At 49.1% G+C, this 13231-nt stretch overlaps 1 protein-coding gene across 12 annotated transcripts in view; it reads right to left on the bottom strand.

Moving 5' to 3' along the window:
- Positions 1–13231, bottom strand: part of Rgs9 (regulator of G protein signaling 9) — a 118060-nt gene that overhangs the window by 20012 nt on the left and 84817 nt on the right. For 6 of the 12 annotated variants that reach the window (XR_015450132.1, XM_013067628.3, XM_087208183.1 and 3 more), the window contains 3 exons: positions 11219–11336; positions 1945–2432; positions 599–745 (listed from right to left, as the gene is read on the bottom strand). Coding sequence is in view for 11 of the 12 variants with exons in the window: in XM_013067628.3 (XP_012923082.2) it covers positions 599–745; positions 1945–2432; positions 11219–11336 (753 nt within the window). In the remaining variant the exon portion in view is untranslated. Of the gene's footprint in view, positions 1–334; positions 746–1944; positions 2433–11218; positions 11337–13231 lie in introns of those variants that run through there. The other 6 variants (XM_087208179.1, XM_087208180.1, XM_087208185.1 and 3 more) reach the window with 2 other exon arrangements.

The following is a 13231-nucleotide window of genomic DNA, read 5'->3' as shown; positions in this document are numbered from 1 at the left end:
GGTCCCTACCTCCATCCCAGAGGGCAGACCTGCTCCACAGCCCAGTCCTCCCACCTCCTTCTTCAGTTCCCAGCCATTATCCACCCCAGGTGTTTTCCCCAACAGCCCCTGCTTTGGTGCCAGCTTCTTGGGGGATCTAGCACCCTGGGAGTGTGCCATTCCCAGCTGTCCCCCGCAGCTCAGTTGGCAAAAGCATCATTCCCAAACCCATTTAGACAGGGAGGGAGAGCTCTTGGGACAACTCAATGTCCCTTTGTCACAAAACTGAGGAAGATGTGAATGTAGCTCCTGAATAACTAATAAAGCTGGGCAATGCTAACAGTCCAATCCGAGAAACTCTTCCAATTCACCCTTTTATTGGTTTTAAGGCAGCAAGGAACTTCTGGTCCACATGCCTTTCTGGCCAAGCAAAGGAAAGTCAGGGGAAAAAAGGGGTGGCCATGGGGAGCCAGCCGGAGCACTCTTCCCCATGTCCTGCCTGGTCTCACCAGCCTCCAACTTCATCCTAACGCACTTTGGTTTGAGAGCAAGTGTACCCCGTGGCCTTGTCTGGCAGTGCCTGCCAGGAGCATCTTCCTGGCCTGTGGCCCCAGCTCACCCTGCCTTTCCCGAGGCCAGGCTCTCCCATGGGCAGATGACCTCCTTCTCTGTGTTCCGGTCCCCAGACTCTCCTGCCCCTGTGTCATCCGAGTCCATCAGGAAGGGCCCGATGTCTGTAGGCACGTCCATTTTGATCTGGAAAAAGCTTCAGACATGAAAGAAAAGCAAGTGATGAATGGGCAGGAGGACAGCTAATCTCCAAAGAATACCGACAGCCTCAGGGAAGACCAGCACACCAGGGGCATTTACCGAAGCTTGGGTGTACTGCCACTGGCCAGGGAGGATCCCCTTATTGGGGATTCCTACTTTCCTGCTAAACTAAAGATAATTCTTTTTGTTTTTAAAGGGCTTGAATGTGTAGGATTTTGATGAATTCAGGATGTTTCTGTAGAACATAGCAGTACATAATTCTCAACCCCTTTGGACTCCCTTCTGAGGACATGGCGGCCCCTGGGAAGAGCCTTTTAAAAGCCTTATGCCCACATGTGAGGCATGACACAGCAGGGGCCACACTTCCCGAGTATCCATGGCAACCTTCCTTCTCCAAGCCAGGCATGGCCAAACACAGGAGCAGGGTTAATTACTTCAGGGGGTCCCCTTGTCTGCCCCCAATTCCATAAGGCTGAGGCTGGTTCTTGGTTTTACATTGTCACCATTTTGCTCTCTCTCACTGGTCCAGACATTATCAGGCCTCCCCTGAGTCTCGCCTCTGCCCCCATGGGCTGTGTCAGAGCACCTGGGCTTCTCAGAGGTAGACTTGCAGGACCACCTGGAGTGGAGTATGGAGGGGCCACTGCTCAGGCAAACTCTGGGCACTGTTATCATCACAGAAACCACCACTGCAGTAAGGACCCCGCCAGCTCCTCTAAGGGAGTGTGTGGCTGGATGCAGGAGGCTGAGGACAGGTGTCTTTGGAGACCAGGAGGTAAGGGCACCTAGGATGAGGGAGGGAACAGAAGTCACTGGAACTGGCCTTAGCATCTCACCACCTGTGGTCCCCACAGCAGCTACCAATCTTTCCTGCCCCTTAAAAATACCACAATTTATCAGATTAATATGCTTTGCAGGGAGGCAGGGTAGAGGGAAGGGCATGGACAGGGAATTAAAGACGAGAAAGAAAGACACCTGTCCCTTCTCCTTCTCAGGAAGACGGAGGACAGGACTGGGTTTCCAGAGGCTTTTGAGTGACCCAGGGGTGTGAGCAGCCCACCTGTGGTTCTGTTCCCCGGGGTCCTCCTCATGACCCACCCAGGCCCCAGCCCCAGAGCACATTCACACCTCAGAGCTTCCATCCACACAACCACAAGGTAGACACGCGCGCAGCCCAACCCTGCTGCTTCTTACTTGGTCACTCTCTTGGGTTTCAGCCTCGGCAGCTGCTGGCCCACATCCCCTAGGGGCTGCACCTTGCCATGGGACACAGCAGGGCACTTGGTGGAGAGCCGGGCAAAGACAGGTGAGGCCAGGCAACCCCGTCTCAGGAACCTGCTGAAGGGCAGAGCCGCACGGGCCTTGGTGGGGGCCCTTGGCTGGCCTCGAGCCCCAGAGCAGTCAGCGGAGGCCTCACTGCCATCAGCAGCCAGGGGCCGACGGTGGGCACCAGACCAGCTGGCCTCCCCCTTGGGCTCCAAGCCCGAGGAGCTCTCCAGGGCCACCTGAATGGGTGAGGGGCAGACAGTGCTGCTGGGCCTCCGGATGAAGCGGCTGGGTGAAGGGAAAGGCTTCCGGGGGGAGCGGCAGGAGGGGGAGAAGGGGCCCGACGGAGAGGGTGGTGGCACGCAGGTCCCGGTGTACACAGCCAGGTGGGGGCTGGGAGCCATGTGTTGGCCTGGCTGTAAAGGAGAAAGGGAGAGAGCTCAGCAGTGAGTTTGTGGTCCTGGTCACCAGGGCCCCCAGCTGTCCTCTACTAACTCAGCCCCTTCTGATGCCAAGAGGTCAGGCCTGGTAGGGTGCCGGTCCCCAGCCAGGCTGATTCTCAATCATTCCTCATCCCAGTCCCCAAATGAAAAACGGCTCATCCTCACCCTACTCCTTGTTCCCTCATCTCCATGCTTGGCCTCACCCTCGAGTCTGGAGACAGCTAACACTTTGACACTTTGTACCAGGGAGATGATACAAGTCGTCCCAGCTTGTGCCTTGCTGCCTCTTCCAGCCAAAGAACTTACCTTGTCCTGAAACCTGCCCATGTCCTCCCTGACAGCACCTGCTGAGGCACCTTGGGAGGAAAGACTGAGTGTGGAGCCTGGGCATGCTGGCCAGAATGAAACAGGCTATACAGGGTGAAGAATAACCCAATGGATGGAGGGGGAGGCCCTCGGCCTTCCTGGCCTGCAATGGCCCACCACCCCGGGTGTTTGGGCAGGATGGTGAATATGGCACATTTTCAGCTCACAGAGCCTCCAGGAGCTTTGTCTAAGCCGACAAAGAAAAGTAAGATCAGGAATTCCAATGAGGCTCTTCCCCTTGCAGCAAACAAGGCCTAATGGCTTAGGTTCCCCCCAAAGGCCTGCTGCAGCCCATGCCACATCAAAGCCCCGCACAGATAGAGGTTCTGGGGTATCTGGGACAGTTGGACCAATGCCACCACCATGAGAATTGAAAATGGCTGCAGTGAACAGACCCTCTTTGAAACAACCACTGGGACGTCCTGCTCAGAGGCCTCCTCCTGTCCCCTCCCCACCCCCAGCACAGCACTGCCCCAAGGGCAAGGGAGGATGCCCAGATCAGGCCAGGGGGCTGCTGGCTTCTGCAGAGTGAAGTCTGGTTTCCAGGACATGTGAGGGGCCAGACTCAAATGGAACAGGAGAGGCAAGTTCACCCAAGAACTGCTTTTGGAGGAAGAGGAAGCCCAGGGGCCATGGAGGCTGAGAAGTCTGGGTAGAATGAAAAGGGTCTCCATTCTCCGAGTGGGCTCCCTGAAGTTCAACCACGATCCCATTCCCAAAGAGCAGCTGGGGCTGCTGCTCTGCTGCCCAAATTCCTATAGGTAGGGAGCCAGAGCCAAGGCACGGGTGACTGGATTATTACACTAATAACAATCATTGCTTTTGAAATATGCAGCTAAAGCTTAGCAAATGCAAGGTGCTGGGCTGAGCACTTTGCTTATGATCACAGATGATTGCATTTACTCCCCAGAACTTCTCAGTGAGGCAATTCGCTATTATCCCCATTTTACAGATGAGGAAACTCATGAATTGAGAAGCCAAGGAACTGTGGGTATGGAAGGGTAGCCTTGACATCAGACTCACCCAAGTCTGTGTACAGACCCGCAGGCCAGGTGTCCCTGGGTGGCTTGAGGAGCAGCCACATCAGATCCCCCAGGGTTCTGGTTACAAACTCAGATCCTGGCCCAGCCAGCCCCACTGAAGGGGTCTCTGGGTTTGGGGGGACTCAGGGGACACATGTTCTGACTGATGGGCCAGGTGACCAGTAAGCTTCTATAGCCCTTCCCTTCTGCAGGGCAGTGCAGCTCCAGCTGGAATCCTCTCTCCCAAGAACCAAAACAGCAGGGGAGAAAGCTAGACCTGGTTTAAGGGTGTGAAAGACAACTGCTGGGTGAAATGGGATTTCTAAATAATGTATTAAGCATCTACTAGACAGGCCAGACACACTGAATCCACAACCACCTTATTTTAGAAAACACAAAATTAAGGTTCAGGAGGAGTCTCAGGAGTAAGACACCAGTCGAGTCTCACCTAGACACCTATAAGCTAAGGAATACTGTCTGTGGTCATTAGTCACAGAGCTGTTTCCATGTTGGCATCTCATTGCCTGTGAAGTTCAGATAGGACTTGAGATCTAGACAGTGGGGAAAAAATAACCAAACTAGGAGACAGACTTTGTCAAAGGAGGTAGAAAGGTGTCTGAGTGTTACCCCCGGGTTCATTACCTGGAACCCTACTCCCTTTCAACTTATGATAAACTCCTGTTACGATCCCACTTTAGAGAGAAAAACACTGAAGTTCGTAGAGCTGGTGCAAATTGACCGAGATCCTGCATCTTATGACCACGTGCCCTTCCCTAATTCTGTGCCCCTTCTGCCTCTCCCCTTGTCCCTACCCTACTCCCCGCTGGCACTTCCTTTATTCCGGGATGAAGGACAAGGCAAGTAAAAAAAAAAAACAACAAAAAAAAACAAAACGTGATCACTATCTTTTCTCACTTACTTGACCTGATAGGGTCCTTTCTTCTGAGCTTCTGAGCTAATGGCCATTAGTCCCTCCCATCAGGTATCTATGGATCCCCACATTGGCCCCTACACTTTGGCCTGGGGCTCAAGCCTGGAGACCCAGATCCTCCAGCCCATGGCCCACCCCACATTGGCATGTGGCAGCAAAGCAGTGGCATGCAAGATACGTGACAAAGAAATGGGACAGGACACAGACAAAGTAGAGGAGAGCTTGATTTTTCATTGTTGCATACTGCTTTTTTATTGTGTGAGGGAACCAAGAAAAGGGGAAAGAAGCATGAAATGGAGCAGGTACATGAACATGAATACAATCATTTTAATGGAAGGCAAAGCAGATGGCACAGAGATGCAATTGACTGTTCTACCTACAGCAACTGGCTGAGAACCCACGGTCTGAATTCCCTTTCTGAGGGCAGGATGCTGGGCTCAACTGTCAAATTTATGGTCAGCACGAAGGCCACAGTACTCCATTTCCAGCCCCTCTTGTTCTCCCTTTCCCACCTCCCCAAAAGCAAACAAGGAAAGCTGGCTCCACTGGAAAAATTCACTTGGATGACCTCAGCATTTCTCCTGAGTCATCCCGTTTGACATAGTCCAGCACAAGACCTCCCCATTCGGAACTGACCTTTACTTCAGCCATGAAACTCAGAATCACAGGACTGAATAGTCACTATGCTGGTCACTTCAAGAAGCCACAGATGGGGACACGAAATCAACTCCTCACCCTCCCCCGACCTTGAACGTATCCTAATCTTCCCTGGAGAGCTCAAAGGCCTACACTGCAAGATTCCGAGAGAGCAAAGAAGTAAGATGGTTAGGGGCAGTAATATTCTACATATTCCTCAGGAAACAGCTTAAATAATGATGAATGATGAGCTACTGTATTGGACAATACTGATAGATGGAAGAAAGCCTGAGCTTTCTCTAAGACCGCAAAGCTACAAGAGGATGATTTACAATGATGGTAATGATGAAAGTGGTGACAACAGGGACAATGGTGGTGGTGTTGATGCCGCTGACGGTGAGTGTGGCGTGCGAAGGCGCTCGTGACAGTGATGCTGGTGGGGATAATTATGGCGGTGGCAGGGACAGTAGTGGTGGAGATGCTCATGGTGGTCGTGGAAGGGCAGTGTGATGACGGTGGAGGAGATGGTGGTGACAGCAAAACTGAGGATGTTGATGGTGACAGTGATGATAATGATGTGGAGGAGGAGGAGGAGGATGGTGATAAAAGCAGCTAGTCCCTATTGAGCACTTACATATGGTTCTGAGTACTTTATTCTTATTTTTTATCCCTGATCCTTTATGTTCTCTAACGTTCACTTGGAGAAAGCAGTCTCTTCTTGAAAAGTCAAGCTGGAAACATGGACTCCTATTGAGGGAATCCTGGTATATTATAGAATAACATATTCTCACATAAGATGTGTATTCCATGAATAGAGAGGTCTGTGATCTGGTTAAACTATGACATAAGGAGTTAAGATGGGTCTAAGTATGTGGCATAATAGACTATTATAATTATTTAAATATATCAATAATACTGTCCAAATAAATATTACTTTGGAAGCCATTTGAGATCCAGGTGGGCCCATGGGGCCGCTGTAAGGTTTGACTCATGGTACTGAAGTTAGCAGAAGCAGCTGCCACCTGCTAGAGCTGTGACAGCATCTATGGACATTCTTTTGAGACCGCAGAACTAGGTAGGGACCTGTGTCATCTTTCCTATGAAACATGAGAATCTCCTGGTGGAGTCCAGGATCAAAGAGCAGAGCCCTGCCAGACTCTTACAGTTGGGGAGGAGGCAGGAGTGAGTGTGGAAAGGGGCTGATGGGCTGATTCTGGAGTTGAGATACAGTGAAGCCACACAAATGTGTGAAGTTCTGCATCCCTAGGAGCTGTACAGGGCTTTCCAGTGTGGATGGTCTATGTTGGCCATTAGTCCTGGTCAGTGTACACCACCAACTAACTGACCCAGGGTCCCTCCAATCTCCCCAAGTCTTCACTCCTTCCCAGGCTGGTAGTGCTCCTGGCTGTGCCCTCCCAAATGAATGTGGGGCTGCCCCAAGACTCAGGCACTCACACTCTTGTTTAACCATCTTTTCCGTTGACTAGAAGTGTTCCAGGAGTTCAACCTCCCTCCACCTTCAAAACATACAAAGGTTTCCAGATAAAGAAATGGGATGCTGCTTCCTTCTCCTAGCTTGACAGCCTTTCCACTCACCTCTATCTGGCTTCATTGTCACATTATTGCCCACAAGACTTGTCAAGAACTTTTCCTGCTGCAGTCCCACTGCCCTCCCCCAGCCTCGAGATGATCAAATACCATCAATGCTATTTAATCATGAAAAATGGTCTCATCCCAAGTGCCTTCAGTTTCCTCCTTTCTAATTCATAGTCTCTCTGAGCTGCAACATGAGGGAGTGAACTGTTCCAAGACGAATCTGGAATTTGGTCTGATCCCATCCAGCCCTCCAGATCTAATCCAGGCTTTCCCTTGTCAGTTATTCATCCCCCCCCCCTTCTTTTCTTTTCTTTCTTTCTTTCAAGTTTTTTTTTTTAGCACTGGAACTGAAGCCAGGGCCCCACACATGCTAGGCAAGTGCTCTCCTGAGCTACATCCTCAGCCCTTTTTCTTTTTTCATTTTGAGACAGGGTCTTACTAAGTTGCTCAGGCTTGCCTTAAACCTGCGATCTTTCTGTTTCATCCTCCTGAGCAGCTAGGAAGACAGATGTGCACCACCACACCTGGCAATCGTTCCTTGCTTACTTCCCAGTCTCCCTGGAATCATTCTTTCACACACCTATTTCACCCTGTTTTTTAAAAAATTGCTCCCTGTCAATCCTCCGTCTTCTAAGTTACCACTACATCTTTCATCTTCATCCCAAACTTCTTGAAATGGTGATCTATACTCACTGCCTACTCTTTTTACTTTCTGCTTATCCTTCTTTATCCCCATAACATCTGACTTCCGCCCTTCTTCTTCCATTGATATCACCCCTTAAATGTCCCCAATGATTTCCTCGTTCCTAGCTCTAGTGGCCTCTTATAGTCTTAACACACTCAACTCCTTGGTGAGTCAGGACAGCATGAGCCATGCTGCAGAAACTCGAACTCTCAGTGATATCTTATAATCAAGATCCACATTTTGTTCATTTAAGTCCAGTGTGGGCCAGCAGGCCTCCTTCATCTTACAGCTGTACTATGTGGAAGGTGATATGGTCTCCACGTCGTAGCAGAGCCTGCAGTGGAGATGGAGCACCAGGCTCCAAGCCTCAGCATTACCCATTGACCAGACCTGGTCTGGCGATGCCAGCTAACCGCAGGGGAGGCTGGAAAGTGGAAGGGTGAGACACACAATTTCTGTCGTGTCATAACTCACTCATACCCTCATCATCTCCTGTGTGGTATATTCTAACAGCTCTTCTACTCCATTCTTAACTCTTCCTTCTCTACACCTTTAAAATATGGCCTCTCCAAGATTCTCTCTTAGCTTTCTTTTCTCTCCCTGAATTCTCATCTCTTCTCACATCTTCAGCAATTGCTTCCAGATGAATGAGTTCATCTAAAATTACTTCCCTTCCATAATACAGAATTACTCAAGCTGCTTTCTTTTTCTTCAGGGCACTTCTCTACCATCCACTTTCTGTCTCCACTGAAACGTAAACTTGATGAAATTAAACCTGACAGTTTTATTCAGTTCTGCATCTTTCATGCCTAAAACCGGAATGGTTTAGAAATCTCCTTCCAGGAGCATATTTTATTTTCAACTTCCTGTTGGAACCTGGGAGTCAGGGGAGAATCTAGGTCAAGGAGGATTTGAATGTTTTATTTTATGACATGGTAGACTTCTCAGACCAAAATTTGTCTTTTTTTTTCCTTTTTGGCTTGGTAGTTGTCAGACACTTAGAGCAAAAGTTGATGTTTACAAAATTGCAATGTTCACTTATGATAACCCATAAGTAAGTATATGATAACCCAGTAAGGTATACTGTGCTCAGCCCTACTTTAACAATTGGTTTTCTATCCATCCATCCTTTTAGAAGTTCCATCATCTGATATTTCCTTTTTTTTTTTTTTTTTTTTTTTTTTGGTACCAGGGATCAAACTCGGGACCTTGTGCTTGAGAGGCAGGTGGCGGAACCACTGAGCTAAATCCCCGGCCCATCGCCTGGTATTTTAATATTATAAGTTGCCTCAAATCCTTTCTGGAAGAAGAGAGACCAAAATTATGAACCATAGCTCTCTGCCTTCCACCTGGAAAATTTTATTCAGTCTTTGATGTCCAGTTTCCCTGATGGGTCCAATATGCTCCTTCCTCTTGTTCGTACCATTATGAGAGTTCTGATTTCTTCCATCTATGAATTGCATGGTGTTGGCCACTGATCTCAACACAAAAGTGGTCTTTAGAATATATCTGTGGAACATAATCTTGCCATCCAGGAATGAAGCCATGTACCTTCCTTCATGGTGATAATGCTGGGACCCTTATTTGCTCATTCACTTAATAGAGAATGGTCGCCTACCTTGTCTACATGCCTGTGTCTCCCATAGATCATGGGATCCCGTGTCTGACATGGAGTAGGTCTCCAGTGATTTGTGTAGACAATCTAGCATGTGCCCACATAATCTCCTCTTTGTGGGACATCCTTCCTGCTTAGACCACATCCTTTGATCAACTCTCTTTTATCCTCCACCTGCCTGTCACTGCCTCAGAGGGGCATAATGTCCATATGCCCCATCTTCCTTATGACAACACCAGATCCACTTCCTAAAGAATACAGTCAACAGGTTATTATATATTTTTGTGCTGTTAATTATAATGATGGCCCTAAATCTTTATACTTCCTAGTATCCATGTCTTTTGCCATGAGATTGTTTTTTTAAAAAAAACTAAAAGAGATAGAATTTACTTCCCCAACCCTTCAGTCTAGGCTGTGCTGGGGACTTGCTTTGGCCAATGAAATGAGGTGGAAGATACTATGTGAAGCCTTGTGTATTTCTCCTAGCATCCCTGGGCTTCTGCCATCATCATGGGATCATGCCTAGGCCAGGTTGTTAGAAGATGAAAGACAGGTAAAGCAGAGCAGACTCATTCCCCTCATCCCAGCCTAGACCACTGTAGACCACCCAGACCTACAAGGGAACCCAGCCAAGATCAGCAGAGCCACAGAGATGAACCCATATGCGTGAACAATAAACACTACTGCATGCCACTCTAGTTGTGGTCACTTGTTATACAGCAGCAGCTACCTGCTAGATTAAATTACTTTTGGTCAGTCTGAGACTATAAGCTCCATGAAAAAGAAAGTGTTTTTTTGTTCCACCAATGACTTATACATAGTAGGTACTCAACAAACATGTGAATGATTCAGTATTCTTGCTGTGTAAGGCTGGTCCCTTGCTCACCTCCCATTCTTTCTTTTGCATACAGTTGTATGGTGGAAGCCTGACTTCAAGAATGACCTTCTAGGCCTCACAAGATCAGGGCCTAAAGTGTCCTCTTCCTTTGCCCCTGACCAGGGAGCTGCCCTAACCTATAGCTAGACATCTAGAAAACATCTCAAAAAGTACATTTGATCCCATCTCATGTTGAAAATGTCACAGATGTCCACTCTCCTTCTTCTGAATAAAGATGTAGATGCACTTATTCTTTAGCTAAAAACATGCTCCACAGCAGCCCATTTCACCTTGACTACTCTGGCCTCACTGCTTCATTCTTTATAAGCCACAGATACACACAGTATGTGCTCAGGAATGGGGACACAGGAAGAAGACAGGCCATGAACCCTCAAATAACGGCGACTAGGAACAAGCACAATGGGAGGACAGGTGCTAGCAGGGCCTCCCCGGGCAGCTGGAGGGGGGATGTCCAGGGAAATGCTTTTACTGGGCAGCCCTGCAACCACCCCTTGGGAGGGACCTCGAGTCACTTTAGAAGCTCAGCCTAAGTTGAAGAGATGGGAGGAGGAGCTTCACGAAGCTACTTTAAACAAATGTCCCTGAAAGAATGGTACGGTGCGGGTGGGGAGAAGCCTTCTCTGTAATTTTCCAAAGCAAATAGTGGGACACGAAGCAGATGTTTTCCCTATGGTCCTCACTACAGGAATTTCCTAAGGTAAGACAGATGAGCACACAGCAACTGAGTCAGGTAACCCTTACCATCGCCACCCCTGGCCCTTGGTAACCTGGGGTGAGAGATCAGCTCTAGGGGCCCTAGAACTGGGAATTCTGCTGTGACGGAAGTTAGAAGGATCTGGGACAAACCTGTTGACTCTACTGTCCCACTACTGGGGAATGGAATCGTCTAGACTCTGACTGCCCTTTCTTAGTTTGCTCTACCGAGTGCATACCCCACCCCAGGAACCAGAGATCTATTTAGGAGGAAGCTCTTTTCTGAGTTGGCTCCTACGGTCCAGCTTGCTCATGACCTGAGTGATGTCCACTGTGTTGGCTGCTTCTCGAGCTTTGGCTTCCTCTTCCAACTGCCTCAGGATCACAGGGCTTGGGCTAGAGCGCAGGTGACGTCTCATAAATGGGAGGCTCGAGCTGCAAGGAAGGACACATTGGTGGCTGGCAGAAAACAACATTGCTTGCCCAGTGCCACTGTCACAAGTGGTGGGAGTTGGAGCTGGAAGTCCAGCATCTGGATGTGCTCCCATGTTTCACCAGCGAACCTCAAGTAGGGTCCTCAGAGCTCAGAGCTCAGAGTAAGGTCCTCCAAGCTTAGCTCTTTTCTCCCACCTTGGAGGACAGGACCAGAGTGAGCACCAATTGCCATGAGATTGTAAGTTATGCACAAAGAAAAGGACTCTTCAGATGGTAAAGATGACAGGCACACCTTCTACAGCGTTCAGAAATTGGTTTGTCATCTTAACATCCTGAAATATCTCCATGAAAGAAGGAGGCAAGGCAGGCTTGGGTTATGGAAGCCCAAGTGCTCCAGCCCCAGCAGAACTTTCAAAAGCCACGTCCTGGGAGGGCACAAAGAGCTGGACTGTCCAAGACAGCAGGGTCCCAATGGGCAGATAAGGAGGAAAGGGAGGAAGAGGAGTGGTGGCCTGGGGCTCTGCTCATGTGCAGTGTCTTGGGATGAGTCAGAACTTTCCAAAGCCAACTAAGGATTCCTGGAAACAAACTCTCTACCATGTCCTCAGGAGCAAAGACAAAGCTTTAGGTGCCCCAGTGAGCCAGAGAGACTGAGTAGCTGACACCCCCGCTCTGAGGACACACATGGCCTTGAGAACCAAGCATTTCAACAGCAATGACAGACTGAAGACTTAGGACCTACCCCAAATTTCTGGACTGCATAAGCCCCTAAGAACTCTCGTATCTATTTCAGGGAAGTGGATGGCTCCCCTCTCAGGAAGCACTGCCTGACACTGGGTGTCTCACAGTCCTACCTAGGGGAGGACTTAGAGTGTAGGTTTAACTTGTCCTGGAAAAATTAAGCTTTAATCCATCATCTTGTACCTGCGAGTCATGGAACAAACTCACACCCACTGCCATTCCCACCTGGATCCAGGCCAAGCTTTGTCCTGTACAGAAGCAGGCACAGGTGACTCTCACTCACAGTGGTGATGACAACTGTCCCAGGCTGCCTCAGCCCACGCCAAAGCCAGTGCCCCACCAGCAGGTCCCTGCCACCCTAGGCTCTCAGAGCCCCTGCTGAGTCTGGGAAGGATCCCAGCTGAATTCTCATGCCCACCGAGACACCTCCCTTTGCCCCCACTGCTTTCTGGCAGGACGTCGGAGGCTATTATAGCCCTTTCTTGTGGCTTGAAAGAGACGCTTTCAAGTCCCCGGGGAGATTGAACTCCCGTCCTTACTCGGTAAACCTAGAACAGCACTACAAAGGCCTCCTTTCTCTCCTGTTCATAACAGCACCATTATCCTCAAGAATGAAACCAAGTTGGAGTTTTTTCTTAAGCTCCTTTGAAAAAGGCTCTGGTCCAACTGCCTCCTTTTGAATGGACTGAAGATGCTGGACAGGAGCCCAGCATGGGCTCTCTGGGCATTTACTAAGCATGGGACAGGACACATGGCTGCCAGTGCTTTGAAAAGCCTCTGCCAGGGTCCTATGACTTTGTTCAAGCTGTCATTTGGTTACTTTTTTGAATCTTCAATCCCTGTATTTTTCCCCCACAAAAAGGGTTCAATCTTTCTGCCCAATGTTAGATCATTCATTGTCCCCGTGGCTCTAAAAGGTGAAGTGATGCACACTTCCAGTGAAAAGGAGAATGAGTGAATCTATGGACTTTCACAGAGTAATCCCTGGAAGTAGCAAGAACACTTGGGACGTGACTCTTCCTCCCCTCTAACAGTCTAGCATTTTCTCTGGGATACAACTTGCTATTCTCTCTAAGCACTTAGAACAATGCAGATATAAGAATGTTGCCAAATGAAGTCCCATTCATCAGCTTGGGGGTGGAGAAGAGTAGCAA

This window comes from Heterocephalus glaber, unplaced genomic scaffold, assembly GCF_053883595.1.
Source record: "Heterocephalus glaber isolate CG9 unplaced genomic scaffold, H.glaber_assembly_v1.0 deba00000937, whole genome shotgun sequence".
Classification (NCBI taxonomy): Eukaryota; Metazoa; Chordata; class Mammalia; order Rodentia; family Bathyergidae; genus Heterocephalus; species Heterocephalus glaber.
The sequence above is the reverse complement of the archived record's forward strand: the minus strand, read 5'-3'. Positions and strand labels throughout refer to the sequence as shown.